Consider the following 14,899-nt stretch of genomic DNA (forward strand, 5'->3'; position numbering starts at 1 on the left):
TAAACAGTGCTGGTCACAATTCCAAATCGTGACAACACCAATCACAACTGTTGTCCATTTTGACATCAAGACATTACCAAGTAGTTAAGTGGAGACTGGAATCTTAATCCAAAGATAAATGAAGCTGACAGTATTATATTTTCACATGACCATATTTACACTATCTTGCTGCCCAATACTTCCTGCCCAATTGTGTCAAATTTATCAGAAAACAAACTCAACCTGGCTTTTTCTTTCATTTCTCATTTTCAAGGACAGTAACCAGAATGACTGCAGAGAGGTGGCTGCAGCACAGACTTGGCAGAATGCAGCTGAAACCCAGTTATTCATTACCATAGATAAAGAACTGATGACACCAGTAAGTCACTGGTGTCATAGCAGAGTCATCTAACAGATCTGGCAGAACAATTGTGTCTCACACAACACTACTAAAAATGGGTCAGTTAAGAAAAAAATGAATTTTAAGGCTTTAGACCATGGATAGGACATTCTACAAAAGGATAGGACCAAATAGCTCAGTACAGGTAAGGTAATGGCCTGAAAAAAACACAAGTTCTTGTTTGATATGTCTGAAGTATGAGGAGTGTAAAAGTAAAGATTTAAATATTTACTGAAGTTTGAGTTATTTCAGCTTCACCTCATTCTGCAGTCTGCAAGGGGGGCAGGGGAGAAAAGAACTAGTGTTTGCCCTCCAACCTAACTACATCTTGTTGGCTCACTGTAATGGAATGTCATATTCACAGGAGAAAGCTTGTGTTGTTTAAAAGTCCTGGGGCTTCTCTGAACCAGAAGAAATTAAATCCCGAAAGTCTTTTAAGTTAGAAGGACCACCAGACAGCTCACTTGAAATAACAATTTCTCAGGACACTTCAAGTCAAATACTAGGACAAACAAACTGCTCAAGAGCCACAAGCACCAACATATCCAGCATTCCTAACATCTTAACACTCCACCTGAAGATCAAGACACAAGAAGCTTTGGCTACAAACCTTTAAAACCTGTTTCCTTCTCACAGCTCTATCAGCTTCAGAGCAGAGACTGCATAGAACTCCTGCAGAAGACCCAAAATTAAATGAAAAAACAGAAGACAGGACTACAAGCATGCAGTTTGCTTGTAATTACAGATTAAGACATAAATATGAGTTACAAATCACAAGCAAATTCAGACTGGATTACTATATGGTTTTGAGTTCCTACTTAAAAAGAAAAAGCTACACTTGCAAAACAAATTTGATGACAAAAATGCAGACTGCCATGGGGGAAAAGCATATCCCCATTCAAGCTTTATACAATAAATAAATAATTTGTTTACTGAGGAAATAAAACATTAGTTTAACTTTATGAAATGTATTTTCAAAATGCTTTTCTGATAAATCAGTTCAGTTTATGATAATCAAAAGTAGAAGCATCTTTGTGTGATTAGTGTAACTTGCTGTGACCTTGCTCTTGGTGAATGCACGATAGCTTCAGTATGTATAGATTGCAGAAAGAAAATACAAGCAAAAATCCAGATTACAAAAGTCAGGTAGCTCCTGACAGGACAGTCACCACTTTGTGCAAGAGGGTATCATTCTATGGCTTCAGCAAATAATAAAAACGCCTCAAAATCACAGCAAAGAATCTACGGAGCCAGTGACACTGATGGCTTTTAGTAAACTGGGCATTTTCATGACATATTTCAGCTTGGATTCAAGGCTTGTACCATAGAAGCCACGGATGTCACAACACATGGACTCTTCATAAGGACAGAGCAGACAACCTCACTATCAGAACATTAAATCTCACTGCCACTGAAAAATCATTTTTATCTAGAAGACACTTTATACTGGTCAAGTCCCTGCTTATTTTTAAAAAATGAAGTCATGTTTTGGAACAAAAAAAATCTCAACAGGGGTATAGTGTTCCAGTGGGAGTAAATTAAGATTAGTACGTCTTCATAGTAACATTTCTCAGCTGGTCTCAGATATCTGGGGTCAGTGGTCTCATATACTGCAGTAAACAAAATCTGGTTTCTCAGACAGGTCAGGAGCATGTTAAAACTTCCAGTTCCCAGAAACACATTATCTAAATTCATTAAACAACACCTGACAAATTATTTATCTATACACAGCAATATCTGCTGACTCAATGAAGGAAAAAGTATTGTTTTGCTAATCAAGAATCACATCTGTCAGGATTCTAGCTAAATATCCTCAAGAACTGTAGAATGCAAAAATACAGTTCAAGATAAGTTCATGGCAAAAAGCATTATTTGAGCAATACTGTTGAACCCTGAACACACACTCAATCTGCCCAAAGAATCAACTTTTCTTTGATAGCTATTAGATTTCTCAAGCAACCATCTCTCTCCATCTAAGTTTGCCAAGATTTCTTCCCAAAGCTGCCATTTCATTACCTCAGCAGAAGTACCAAATATGACTAAAGACGTGTCAATTGAGTTGGAAAATCTTAATGTCAGTGAAAAATTATTCTTCACATGCTTGAGTTGATTTTTCAGACTACTTTGTTTGCAAGTGACTTATCTGTTACCAGGCACAGAGCAGTAACAACTTTAGTGGTGTTGTACTAAGTGTACTGCAGCTGAAATCCTTATTTTCTCATTCTTCCAAATTGGAGTAAGGCCACAATAAGGAGGATCACTTGCAGATTATGCTCATTCAACAAGTGGATCACAAACGCTCCAAAATTATCCATAGGCCAGTTCAGCAACACTTATCTCCACTTATTTGCAAATCCAGCTTGCCACACTTCAAAGCAATTAAAGATAATACATCAAGAAATATAATTTGGAATCATTTTTGATGCAGAACTGGCAAGGTATCCCATATGTTTGCTTTATTCTTATATATATTTTATTCTGAAAATAAATTTTTTACATCAGAACTTCCACTGTCAGTAACTCACTTTCCATGACTTAACACTGCATGAACCACACACAACATACCAGTTTTTCTGAGCAGTGCAAATGAGTAGGTCTAAAATACAACACCAGTACACCAAAATAATTGCTTGAGTATGTGCAGATCCAAAATATGTCTTGTCTGATTTACTTACTCTGAAATTTGGTTACCTAAACTAATGAAAAGCCCCCCAAACTGGACTAATCCAGTCTGCTAGGGTTTGAGTCCGAAGTTCAGTCAACAAACTGTGGAGATGCATCAACATTCCCACATGTAAAGGTGCTGAAGACCTTGTACATCAACTAAGATAAACTTAGTCAATGCTTTGCATCCTTAAGGAATCCAGAACCACTCTGAAGACCCAAGAAGGGCACCTCTGATTCATGTTTTATGCACTCTTCAGTTGCAACAAGTCTGCACTATCCCAGTGGAGAGTGACCTGTTTTATTTATACATTTGCCTTTCCCACAAGGCTACAGCAATGAATTCAAACTGGCCTTCAAAGTATCAGCACCTAGAGAAATCAAATATCAAGACAAAAACTGACTAATCACTGCAATCTTCTGGCACGCTTGAGGTTTTCAATAATGACCAAGCTGAGTTGCATAAAAAGACAAATTTGAGGTGTAACTCCAACTCATAAAAATAGTTTCCAGGAAATTACTTCATGAACAAATCTATCCCTTTTAGCTATATTATTATTTAGCTGTATTTTGATTCTGTTTTCTATGAGAGCCCAGTATGACAATGGATAGATGTTTCCTAATTTAATGATAACAAAAGGTATTTAGACAGGACAAGTAACCCATGACAGCATCCTTAATTTCACTCCCCCTTACACCACTTCATATATCTTTTGGTTCCTGAGGTACATCAAAGTCATAAAACAACTGCAAAGATGTCAGATGCCTCTATGTACACGTCCAAGACTTGCATGGTAGCTGTTTGAATCCTCTGGCCTTTGCTGTCTGTGTTTGCCATGCACAGTGAAAGAAAAAAAATAGACTTTCTCTATATTACAAAATGCCAAGCAAACCTTTACAGTTATTTACTGTTATCTCAGATCAACTAATGTCAAATATTCCTGTAAAAAATGCACCAGACTAGATCAGATTTCTTCCATTACTGTCTGGGTCCTATTTGTTTATCTTTAAATTTTATACATTTTTTTGGCCTTTATAACACTGAGTACCAACAAGTTCAATATTTAAACATATGACAAAAAAAAAAAAGCCCATCTTGGAGATCAGACAACTCTGCAATGTCTTTAAATGCTACAGCAGCTATGCTTGCAAATGCCGATGTTCTTGCTACCCTGCTACCTTTTAAATATAAAACCTTTTTAGGCATTGACACCATTTTCTACACCTTCATTTTTTCTGCAACCTGAACTATAACACTGAGGTAGCAACTTTCTTCCTATTGCTCCTACTAGTCCTCCCTTAACACATTTTGTTGGGAAGAAGGTGTAGCATCCATGAGATTGTGTGTATTATTTGATTTCTCTGTACTATTAATACAGAGAAATAATGTTAGTAGAACTATTTCTTGAAAGAGTTTCCAGTTCCAAGTTGCAATAATCACATATCCTCTGAACAGAGACATAGTTCTCTGAGGATTTTCCTGGGAAGCTGTGAGAAAGCTCAGAGAAAGAATTAAGACAATTATTATCTCTCTTTCGGCACATGTTGTTTATAAATATAATTTTCCAGAGTGCACCACTAAGTTCACCAAGAGTGTGAGAAGTTACTCTAAGACCAATCAAGTCTTAACTTAGCGAGTCGGGTTATAAAAGACGTGTGATTTTCTATTAAAGATCTTCTCACCTCCTGAAGACTGGAGTCCTTTTGTTCCCATTCCTGGCTCAATTGCAACACCAAGTTTTACCTAGCACGGAAGTAATAGCTCTCGAAAATCTTTGAGAGACATAGTGGGAGTGAAAGCTCAAAAATTCAACATAAATAATTCACCTGAATGTGCATTTCACTTGTTGAGATATACAAAGCACACCAGAAAGATGATTAAACTTAATAACCCTTATTTCTCCTCTTAGAGGAATATATATATTTCCAAGCTGTTTATACTCAAAAATACTATGACATGAGCAGCAACACCAACACAGGGAATGTTACAATGTATGTCTTATTCCAGCCACAACAATCTTTATTTTGCCCTAAGCTGGGGGTCATTCTTTATTAAAAATCTGGGAGCAGACTACACAAACCTTAAATACAGGGCTTGAGAGACAGTCTCAGAACATATCAGAAATAGTTTCATCTTAGCATTCTCACTCTGTTGTTGAGCATGTGATGAAGTGTTGGGTTTCAGTTCCACCAGAACACTGCCAAAGAATGTAGGTGATTTATTCTGTAAGCAAACTTGTTCATCACTGGACAGAGGAACATACTGCTGTCTAAGTAGCTTTAATTTGGGAGTTACATATCCATAGAATCACAGAATCATTAAGGTTCTTAGATCTTTAAGAACATCCCAAATCCAACCACTCAACATAGCCCGCCCAGATCCTTCAGCAGAGTTTTCCTGTCCCCTCCAGCAGGTCAACACTCCTGCCAAACATGGTGTCCTCTGCAAACTGACTTGAACTGCACTCATTGCTATGAAATCTTTCAGACTCCAGAACTTCTGAGAATTCTTTCTTCCTATACATTGCATGCACTCTGGAGATGCTGAAAGGGACCACTGAAGAAGTGAGTCAATAAGAAATTTTGTAAAAATCTGATTCTTGACTTAACATGGTAAATCAAAAAGTCATAAAAGTAGATATCATAGGAGAAAACTTAGAGCATTTTGGTAGTACCAAAATCAGGTTTTGGAATACAAGAGAGGTACAGTTATTAAGCAGATTACAAACATTAATATCCCTACAATTACAAGGCTGACCATATACTATATGCTACTGGTAGTCACTCTGTACTTCATTCTAAGTTCATTACTGTGGCCAGACAAAAGCTAAGTTCTCACCACAGCCTCTTACTTCAAAGTCCCAATGTAACAGTTATGGTAACAGAAAAAAATTGTAATTTCTCAAGGTCCTCATAGAAGTTACCTGTATCATGCAAGTAAACCAATCTGAAGCAGATGAAGCATTTCCCAGAAGTTACTTAGATTCTGAAAGCTTTCAAAATATTTAACCAGCTCAACAGGAGGGCTTAAAAAAGTCAGTAAAGAAACTTGAAAGTGTAGTAACATTTTTATACAGTATGACTTTAAAAACAAACACCTGTACTTATGAATTTCCTCTTGATCAAAAACCTCAGCTATTTCCCCCAACAAATAATTTCTAGAAATTCCTAATAAGGATCCCAGAGAAACCCTATGTCTTGGCTTAAAGGAAAAGTGCCTGCCAAGGAAGGTGAGAACCTCACTGGGATGGAAAACATGAACCCCTTTCCTCCAAATTACTGTAACTTTGAAATTACAGAACTACAGGGCTTTTAGGCAAAGATATGGGAAAAGGAATAACAGGGCTTTACTAGTATATATATGTATAACAAGACAAATGAACAACAAAATGGCAGCAACAGTAAACAAAAACCAGAAACACAACCACAGCCTTCTCTCGGCCGTTCAGCGCTTCTTGCAAGCTCACTCACAGAAAGGAGAAGCACTGTAGGACAAAAAACTCCACAGCAGCACTGAATCCCCCAGGCAGCAGCAGGCTGGCACCAAAACCACAAATTTGATCTTGAGAGGGAGAATGAGAGCTGAGCCCAGCCCCTAACTCCCAGCCAGTTCTCTCAGTATCCCTGCATTTTCCAAGAGAAAACCTCCCAGCTAACAGACAGAAGCAAACAGTGCCCAGTCCCCAACCCTGGCCACATCTTTTGTCTCTCTTAAGTAACTGTTGTTCCCATCTCTTAGACAACAAATGGGAGAAAAATTTCCCGAGAAAGGAAAAAAAAGAGGAAAAATCCTAACCTCCAACGCCCTGCAATGAAAAAAAAAAAAAAGCCATATACAAACCAGTCAATAATGAGGACACTATGTGTTATAGTAAAGATCAAACATAGGGATTACATCACTGCAATTACTCAACAATTTATGTTGGAGTTTGAAAAACTGCTAAAGGACAGGTAACTGAAATAAAGAAATCTAATAATGCATGTTATTAGCTGTGCTAAACTGCTGTGCTCAACGCAGTTAGGAGCAAGGGAGAAACATGATCTATTAGTTTAGAAAGAAAACTGCAATTTAAGACATTTGACATAAAACCTTGGAGATGCTAGGATTGTTTCTCCAATATCTGGGAAGAGAAGACCTCCAGCAGGAGCTAATTCTGAAAAAATCTTGCACAACACAGATAAATAGCCCAACAGGGACTCATTTACTTAGCTAAAATCTCTCCTTTTCAGAAATCTGTTGTGAAATCAAGTATTAATTAAGTCACAGGAGTATGGAAGGCTGTAGCATAAAAAACTAAACCTTCTAATCTTCATGAGAGAACAGGAAATGGAATTAACCTTTACACACCCACACACAAAGAACTCTACTACGCAGAAATTTGTTTTCAAGATACAATTGTTCTAGTTTGCAACCTTTCTCAAAGTGATGTACAGGAAGGAGTATGATCATCTGCTTCAAGAACTACACAGAAGCAAAACAGTTCAAAGTTCTACTAAGGTACCTAGAAGTGTGTTTGGACAAGTTATTAAAATCGTATCAAAATTACTCAGCAAGACATAGTTATATAGTTGTGTTTTATGGTATCACAACAGGAAGACAAGTTTAAATCTCAAAGCAAATTTCCTTGCCTGTTGTGCCAAAAGTCACTAATCTTCAAAGAGAAATCAGACACTTTCAAGCATCCAAATTCTGTCAAATAGGCATAATAAAACTGTTGCATATTTATTTGGATTACGAGGAATTAGAGTTAAAATGTTGTAATACTTTGACTGCATATTTCCAAAGAGAAGAATTTGTTTTTTCACAGCTTCCTGCCAGTAGAGTCAGCTACTTTCCACAAGTTCATTTCCCCTGTAATTTCCTTTGCTTCTTTTTCAAACTGTTGTGGAAAAATGAAGTTATTGATGCTGCAAGCATGACTCCAGCCATCCATACACACATACAGGGTTGCAGAATCCCCAAGTTGTAAGGGAACTCAAGCTCATCTCATTCCAACCAGCTGCCAGGGCAGAGACATCTTCCACAAGATCAGGTTGCTCCAAGCCCCATCCAACCTGGCCTTGAAAACTTCCAGGGATTGGTAGTCCGTAAAGTGTCTGGGAAAACTTTGCCAGTGCCCAGAATCCAAACAGAGCAGTTGGCTTCCCACCAATGGTCAGTGTTGCATTCCTGGCAGTTCAGTGGTTTCAGGCTACAAAGGGAACCTTAACCAGTAATTGCCACTAATTTCATGTTAGAGCACACAGGTGCCAAGACAGTGGGAAAGTAAGCTAAATCCAAAGTGCGGGAGAAGACATTCAGAGAGTGAATTTAAAGTCAGCAAGACAGTTTCCTAGAGAAAAAACAATAACAGTGTAGCTATGGGTTCAAAGACAATGATTACAGAACAAATGAAAAGCTCTACATTGAATATTCAGTTGATTTACAGTAGGTGGTAGGTTACTGTGCTTTTTCAATTGCTAAAAAAACTCTGTTAAAACAAAGCTATTTGTTTTCTCCCATTTATCAACCACTATTCCGGCACTGGCAGCAGCTCCCCAGTGAAACTACACCTGCTATTTGCAGTTTATTCCTATAGCCAGTAGCAAAACATAAAAGGCAAGCTTTTCCACATAGAAACCAGAATTCATGAAACACTAAAAATACTATTTAAGTTTTTCTAGCATTACTGGATGCCAAATCAATGCCATATATGTGCCAATAGATCCAGAATAACAAAGCTGAGTTACTCTATTGTATCCCAAATTTCAAAAAGTTTGGAACTGTTTAAGATGGGTTTTTTTTATGTTGATTTGTTGTTTTGAAGACAGTAGATCAGTGTATTTACAATATACTCACTCTCGCTCTTTTTCCGTCAGCTTGTCATTTATATTATCTTTGATTGTAGACCGGGAGCCCTTGTGAATTATAGGATACCTGAGTGGCACTTGTAAGAAGAAGGATATCATGGAAACTAGGTGAGCAGTATAGCCCAGGGCAACAGCAATGCTTCCATCATCTTTTGCTGTCAATGACAAAAAGAGTCTATCATTAATTGTATCCATTGAATCCTAATAGTCATCTTTATTGCTCAAAGAAAATCAATTACTGTAGCCCTCAGAATTCAGAACTCAAGGACAGAAGGAGGCTTGATGTCACTTTGGACAGTTTTACAAGTGTTTGCATTTCACTGTGTTGTGTTTGCCTCATGTGATGCAGCACAGAAAACTGGTGATGGCTTGTTCTTCTACACATTTTACTTTCAAAGTTACACTGCCAGGATGGGGGAGGGTGAAGAAGAGATGGGAAAAGTGAAACAAAATTCACAAGACAAAAGTGAAGTATTAAGATTTATGTGTTTCTCTAGATGGAGATGAAACGTGTGAGTGGGATCAGGAGAAAGCTGCATTCCTCCTCAACTTTATTCACAAGTGAGATCAGTTGGAGAGACACCAACCCCAAGAAATGAACCCTGTTCTCTGCCAATAGCTGGAAAAACTTAGATTAACCCATTGTTTTAAAGTATCATTTTCAATTTGACATTTAAAGTTTTAACCTTAGAGCTTCACCTGCCAGGAATACACATAGATCTTACAATTGAAACTACATCTTTTAGCCACATAAAGGCTTTTCCTTTCTCTTTTCTCTGTTTTTAATTACTTTTAAGAGACACAGACAGCACAAAAGTCATCCCTTCCGATGCATCCAAGAAACCAGCTAAACAGAGGACCTTCAACAAAGCTTATAGTGATATTCAACAACCATACTGAGCTCTATTAGAGCCTGTCATGATGTATGTACTTAAGTTACACCACTGTCAGAATGGATTTTGTAAAAAAGGTTCAAAATTTGCAGCAAAATTGGCTTTTTAGGGATTTTTTTTTGAAGTCTAGTTTTTTTAAAAGATAGTATCTACTGAGTCTGGGATAAGATCCATGCCAGACACCTGGGTTTCAAATTTAATTGCCTATTTCACTAAATTGAATGCTCAGTACTTCTTCCTCACAATACAATTCTTCTGAAGACTTGGATAAAGAATTAGTAATTCTTTTGCAATTAATTAATACCACAAAACTGATACACGGGGCAGAAGATGGCACACCAGTCATTCCTCAGGAGTTAGCAAACTGAGTTCATGACCACATTTAGTGCAATCAGGGAAACAAAGCAAAATTTGTCCTAATGACAAATTAATTTGTTTTAAATATTATTCCTCCAATATTCGAGCACCCAATATATATATTATTAGTACAAGTTAATTACAATGGGGTGGCTTTAAAGAGTCAGAAAATTGCTGGAGGTTTTTGCTTAAGAAACCAGAGTGAACAGGTACTGGGGACAAGAAATCCTCAAGGAGATTTTAATGAATTTCCAGTTCACATCAAAGATTTGTAGATGAATGCATGCAGTTACCTGTACAACTGTTATACAGGCAGGTGTACAATATATTTGCTTCTGGAATAGGATGAGGGTTGACAGTTGAAGCAGAAGGTCACTTGTAAAGTACTCCATACTGTCAGACACGTTCAAAGTCTTTTCTTGCAAGGTATTTATTTGGCAAGTTCACCAGCAACTACAGCAAACCAAATGGAGATTTATGCCTGTTGCCCCAATGAGATTTATGGACTAAAAGTAGCCCAAACGGAATTCTAGGTCAGACACCAATATTTTCCAGAGTCACTGAGTTTGGAAGGCATTTCTGGGAATGGCACAGTCCTCACCCCTGGCTCAGAGCAGGTTGTACCCAGGACTGTGTGCCCAGCTGGCTTCTGAGCATCCCCAAGAATGGAAGCTTCGCTGCTTCTCCAGGTAACTTGTTCCAGTGTTTCAATATGCAGCCTTAGAACACAGAGGTACTTTACTAAGAGTCAAAAGGAACCCTTTGCTTTAGCTAGGAAGTACCAACAAATAATTTGTCAGGTATTTTCTAGTCTATATCATTCTGATCAAAAATTTGGACCCCAAGCTATTGCTAACAGTTTTATTAATTTTACAAAGTTTAGAAGCAGTGTTAACTGTAAGAACTACATTAAGAATATGCAGCTACCTTGAAAGTCTTCAGAATTTGGAAGCTTGACTCCACAAACAAAGTAATCCTTTTGGTTGTTCTGTAAATTTAACATCAACAGTGGAAAGTGAGCATGAAACAATAACATCCAGAACACCAAAACCTGCATAAAACACGACAACAAAGCTAACAAATAATAAAGGTAAAAAAACTAAATATTCAACTAAACTTAGAGTGACTGATGCAGTATTTTAATCCACATCTTACATAGTTCAGAAATAAATGCAACTTTTTAAAGAGTGAAGAGCTTTATATTAATTCATTACATAAAAGATCTTGAAGCTCAACATTTTAACATGTTTCTGTGCACTCACCTAGCCTACTGTCAGGGTTACTTTATGCAATTGCAGACAAAATGGAAAACATCCATTAAATTATAGCTATTCTATTTTCATAGAGGACACTGGGTAAGAGGTACTGGTATAAGTTCCCTCCCTGTAAAGTTTGTAATCTAAAGACCAAACGTAAGAAAAAGCTGAAATAAACAGAATGAGCAAAGAGCAGATTCTGTCACAAGTAAAGCATAATATTTGTTTGCAGTGTAATAAACAGGAACTCCATTTCACATTGAGCAGATTGTCAGGAAGTTGAAAACATACCAAATCAATAGGGTAGATGTAGGATAGCTCCGACAGCAACTGCTTGCATCGAATAGTCTGCTGGGCATTTATCTTCAAAAACTGTTCTCTTTGGGGAAAGAGATTCCAAAACTATTATTTTCTTCAAAAGCTCCAAATAAAGGTATCAAGCCATCATATCCCTTCTGCAGCTTTCCAATTATCACCTCTAATCACCTCTAGGTAAATCCACCCCAAAGAAATACAGCACACAAAGCTAATTTTGAATTTTCAGGCATACCATACATTACAGATGTATTTTGACTACAAGAATCAGGTATTACAAAGCTGTGTTACAATAAAACACACCTGAAATTCCTATCAGAGTCTACACATACAACCAAGCATTAGTTTTCTTCTCCTCTAGACTTGCCACTGGTAATCATTTTAGATATCTATGAATTGTAGCAGGGATGTCTTAACATAAGTTTTAGGACAACATGAGGAAGAATTTGGTGCCAGAAGTTCCATTTTCAATGGCTTGCTCTCAAGCTTATCTTTTATTTTCAGTTACAGAACAAACATGGGTCCTTTTACCTCTTAGCAGTGCATTCCTTTCTTAATTCATATAGAGATTCATTATGCTCTTCAAGTTTCTGGTATTCAGTCCCAAATGCATTTTCTAAGCAACATGAGGAATCAGGAAAAGAAAAATAGTGTAAGTATTTTCTTAGTAATCCTAAACTTTAAAACTAGATACTGACAAAATGTTGGCAATAATTCTCCACTTATTGTTACCCTTCCATTTACCATATTATGCTCCCAAACTAGAGAATGTCAGACAGCAGGAGGAACACCCCTCTTCATGTAATTACACCATTCACCAGACAAATACAACCCATCAGATTTCATCTTCCTTTAATACCTATTCCTCTCACAACCACACCATGCAGTAATCCAATTATGGGATCTCTATACTTGCATAGCCAGAATAAAGTACATGGTAAAACCCATCCTTTTTGGTAGTAACTAATTACTTTAGACTCAACTAAGTACTGAAAACAAAAAATCCTGCAAGAAAATCAAGCATTTGTATAGTTTGGTCTTGGTGAGATCTGAAGAGGCAGTGACACAGCATTTCACTATAGGAGATCTGCCCACTAAAGGATGATATCAAGATGACTGAGTCTGTCACTTACATATTAAAATATTAAGAGGGATTTTTGTCTTTTAATACTTAAAACTGAATCCAAATCACAGGTACAGCAACTTCCCTTGTGACATGAAGTCCCTTTATGATGGCAGTGTTTACTGTACTATACTGCAGTTCTTCTGATGTTCTCATAAAATGTCAATTAAACACAGATTTAAGATTGCTTTGGAGAGGTGTCGTAGTAAGAAGTTATTTAGAGACAACATATCAGAAACTGCTGTCTAAAACTCAGTATAACATAGAGTGAAGAAATTACACCTGGCTGCAAATTTAAGATAAAGAAAAAACACAAGCACATTACAGCCAGACAATGAAAATAGAAAAGAAACCAGCACTTTCATTCTGGTCATAAACTAGGTTAAGGTTTCTACACTTACCTCTGTCAAGCAAAGTACTTTTTTGCTTATGCAACAAGGCTACTTCTTGACCAAGGGCCTTCTTCTGTCGCTCCAGTTCATTACGTAGCACCAGGATCTTCAACTGTAAACATTCACTCTCCTTTTTCTATGGGAAGTAATAGAGATTTTTAAAAAATAAAAAAGCTTCTCTGCACAGAAGTGGTTCCATAAAAAGGTGGTAGGAGAGAATGAGAAAACAGGACAAGATTAGCACCTGCCTAAGAATGGAGTTCATAGATTACCACAGGAAACAGATTCCCAAAGACTAGTAATTTTGCTGCTTTGGAAGGAAAGCAACACAGCTGCGTGTCACAGTGCTTACTCCTCCTGTGGGATGCACCTCTCTTGAGCCAAGACCAAAAATTAAGAACAGTGCTTCACCAGGACATAAAAACTGACAGCACAGCACTAGCAGCAGAATCAGCATTCATTCCCTGGCAAAGGGCTCACCAGCAAGAGGGAAGGTGAGAAGTAAGAAGTCCATACAAAGTGAAGGCAGGAGATGGAAAATGGCTGGAGATATTCAAGCTGCACTATTAGATTCAATTCCCAGTTTCAGGACGATGACAATAAGAAGATACAAAGAAAAAGCTGAGTGAGTGTTCAGCCTGGAGAACAGAAAAAGCTCCAGGGAGACCTTAGAGCCCCAGTTCTCCAAGAGAGCCAAAGGGGGAGTTTGGATGAGGGCCTGAAATGACAGGACAAGGGGAAATGGCTTCCCACTGCCAGAGTGGTGTTAGAATGAATGAGAGTAGTGTTGGGAATGCAAATCTTGGCTGTGAGGCTGAGGAGACCCTGGCTCAGGCTGCCCACAGAAACTGTGGCTGCCCCATGCCTGGAAGTGTTCAAGACCAGGCTGGACAGGGCTTGGAACAGCCTAGGCTAATGGAAGATATACACCTGCCTATAGTAGAGGTTTGGAACTTGATGAGCTTTAAGGTCCCTTCCAACCAAAACCACACTAGTATTGTATGATATAGTTTTGCTCTCAGATATTTAAAAATTAAAAGCCTTTGCAAGGAGGGACAAGTATATCCATAACCAAAAATGTAATGGTTAAAGAGTCAAGATACCAGAAAGCAAAGAAGCTCTGGGTTGGAATGACTCACAAGAGATTTTATATTGCCCCATATAGAAGGTGACTTCCTCACCTCTTCCTCTACAATGTAACCCCTGTAATTACAGTGGGTAAACAAGCTCCCATTTTGTCAAATCCTTGAACCAGCTTGACACTTTTGGAACTTAGCTGAGTACTCTCAACTCAGAATCTGCTTTACTGCAATAAATTAACTTCACACTGCAAATGCATCCTTTACAAGGCACCAGACACATACCACTGAGTACCAACATAATGAAGTCACCACAAACCACTGCTGTTCTGTCAACTCATCTTTGAACCAAGATCAGCTTTCCTGGGCAGAAAGCAGAAACTAATGTCAACAGACTTCTCTGGGGAGGGGAGGAGAGCAAGCAAAACCAGATTTTAAAAACCATTGTAAGATCTAGTATAATTTCTGTTTCAAATGAGTATGTCACTTGAGTGACAGCATTTGCACGAATTCTGTCCATCCAAAGGGAGTCAGGGTGCAAGAAGATAGAGCCAATAGACTAACCTCACTCTAAATCCACCACAGGTTCCT

General features: G+C 37.8%; 1 protein-coding gene across 3 annotated transcripts in view; it reads right to left on the reverse strand.

Moving 5' to 3' along the window:
* The window catches only part of UVRAG (UV radiation resistance associated), an 81,145-nt gene that overhangs the window by 32,623 nt on the left and 33,623 nt on the right, over window positions 1–14,899 (reverse strand). For 2 of the 3 annotated variants that reach the window (XM_085590150.1, XM_085590104.1), the window contains exons 8-12: window positions 13,239–13,365; window positions 12,246–12,330; window positions 11,691–11,778; window positions 11,071–11,194; window positions 8,883–9,048 (exon numbers count right to left, since the gene is read on the reverse strand). In XM_085590150.1, the coding sequence (XP_085446276.1) occupies window positions 8,883–9,048; window positions 11,071–11,194; window positions 11,691–11,778; window positions 12,246–12,330; window positions 13,239–13,365 (590 nt within the window). The remainder of the gene's footprint in view (window positions 1–8,882; window positions 9,049–11,070; window positions 11,195–11,690; window positions 11,779–12,245; window positions 12,331–13,238; window positions 13,366–14,899) is intronic. The other variant, XM_021532428.3, reaches the window with a different exon arrangement.

This window comes from Lonchura striata, chromosome 1, assembly GCF_050655825.1.
Source record: "Lonchura striata isolate lonStrDom1 chromosome 1, ASM5065582v1, whole genome shotgun sequence".
NCBI lineage: Eukaryota > Metazoa > Chordata > Aves > Passeriformes > Estrildidae > Lonchura > Lonchura striata.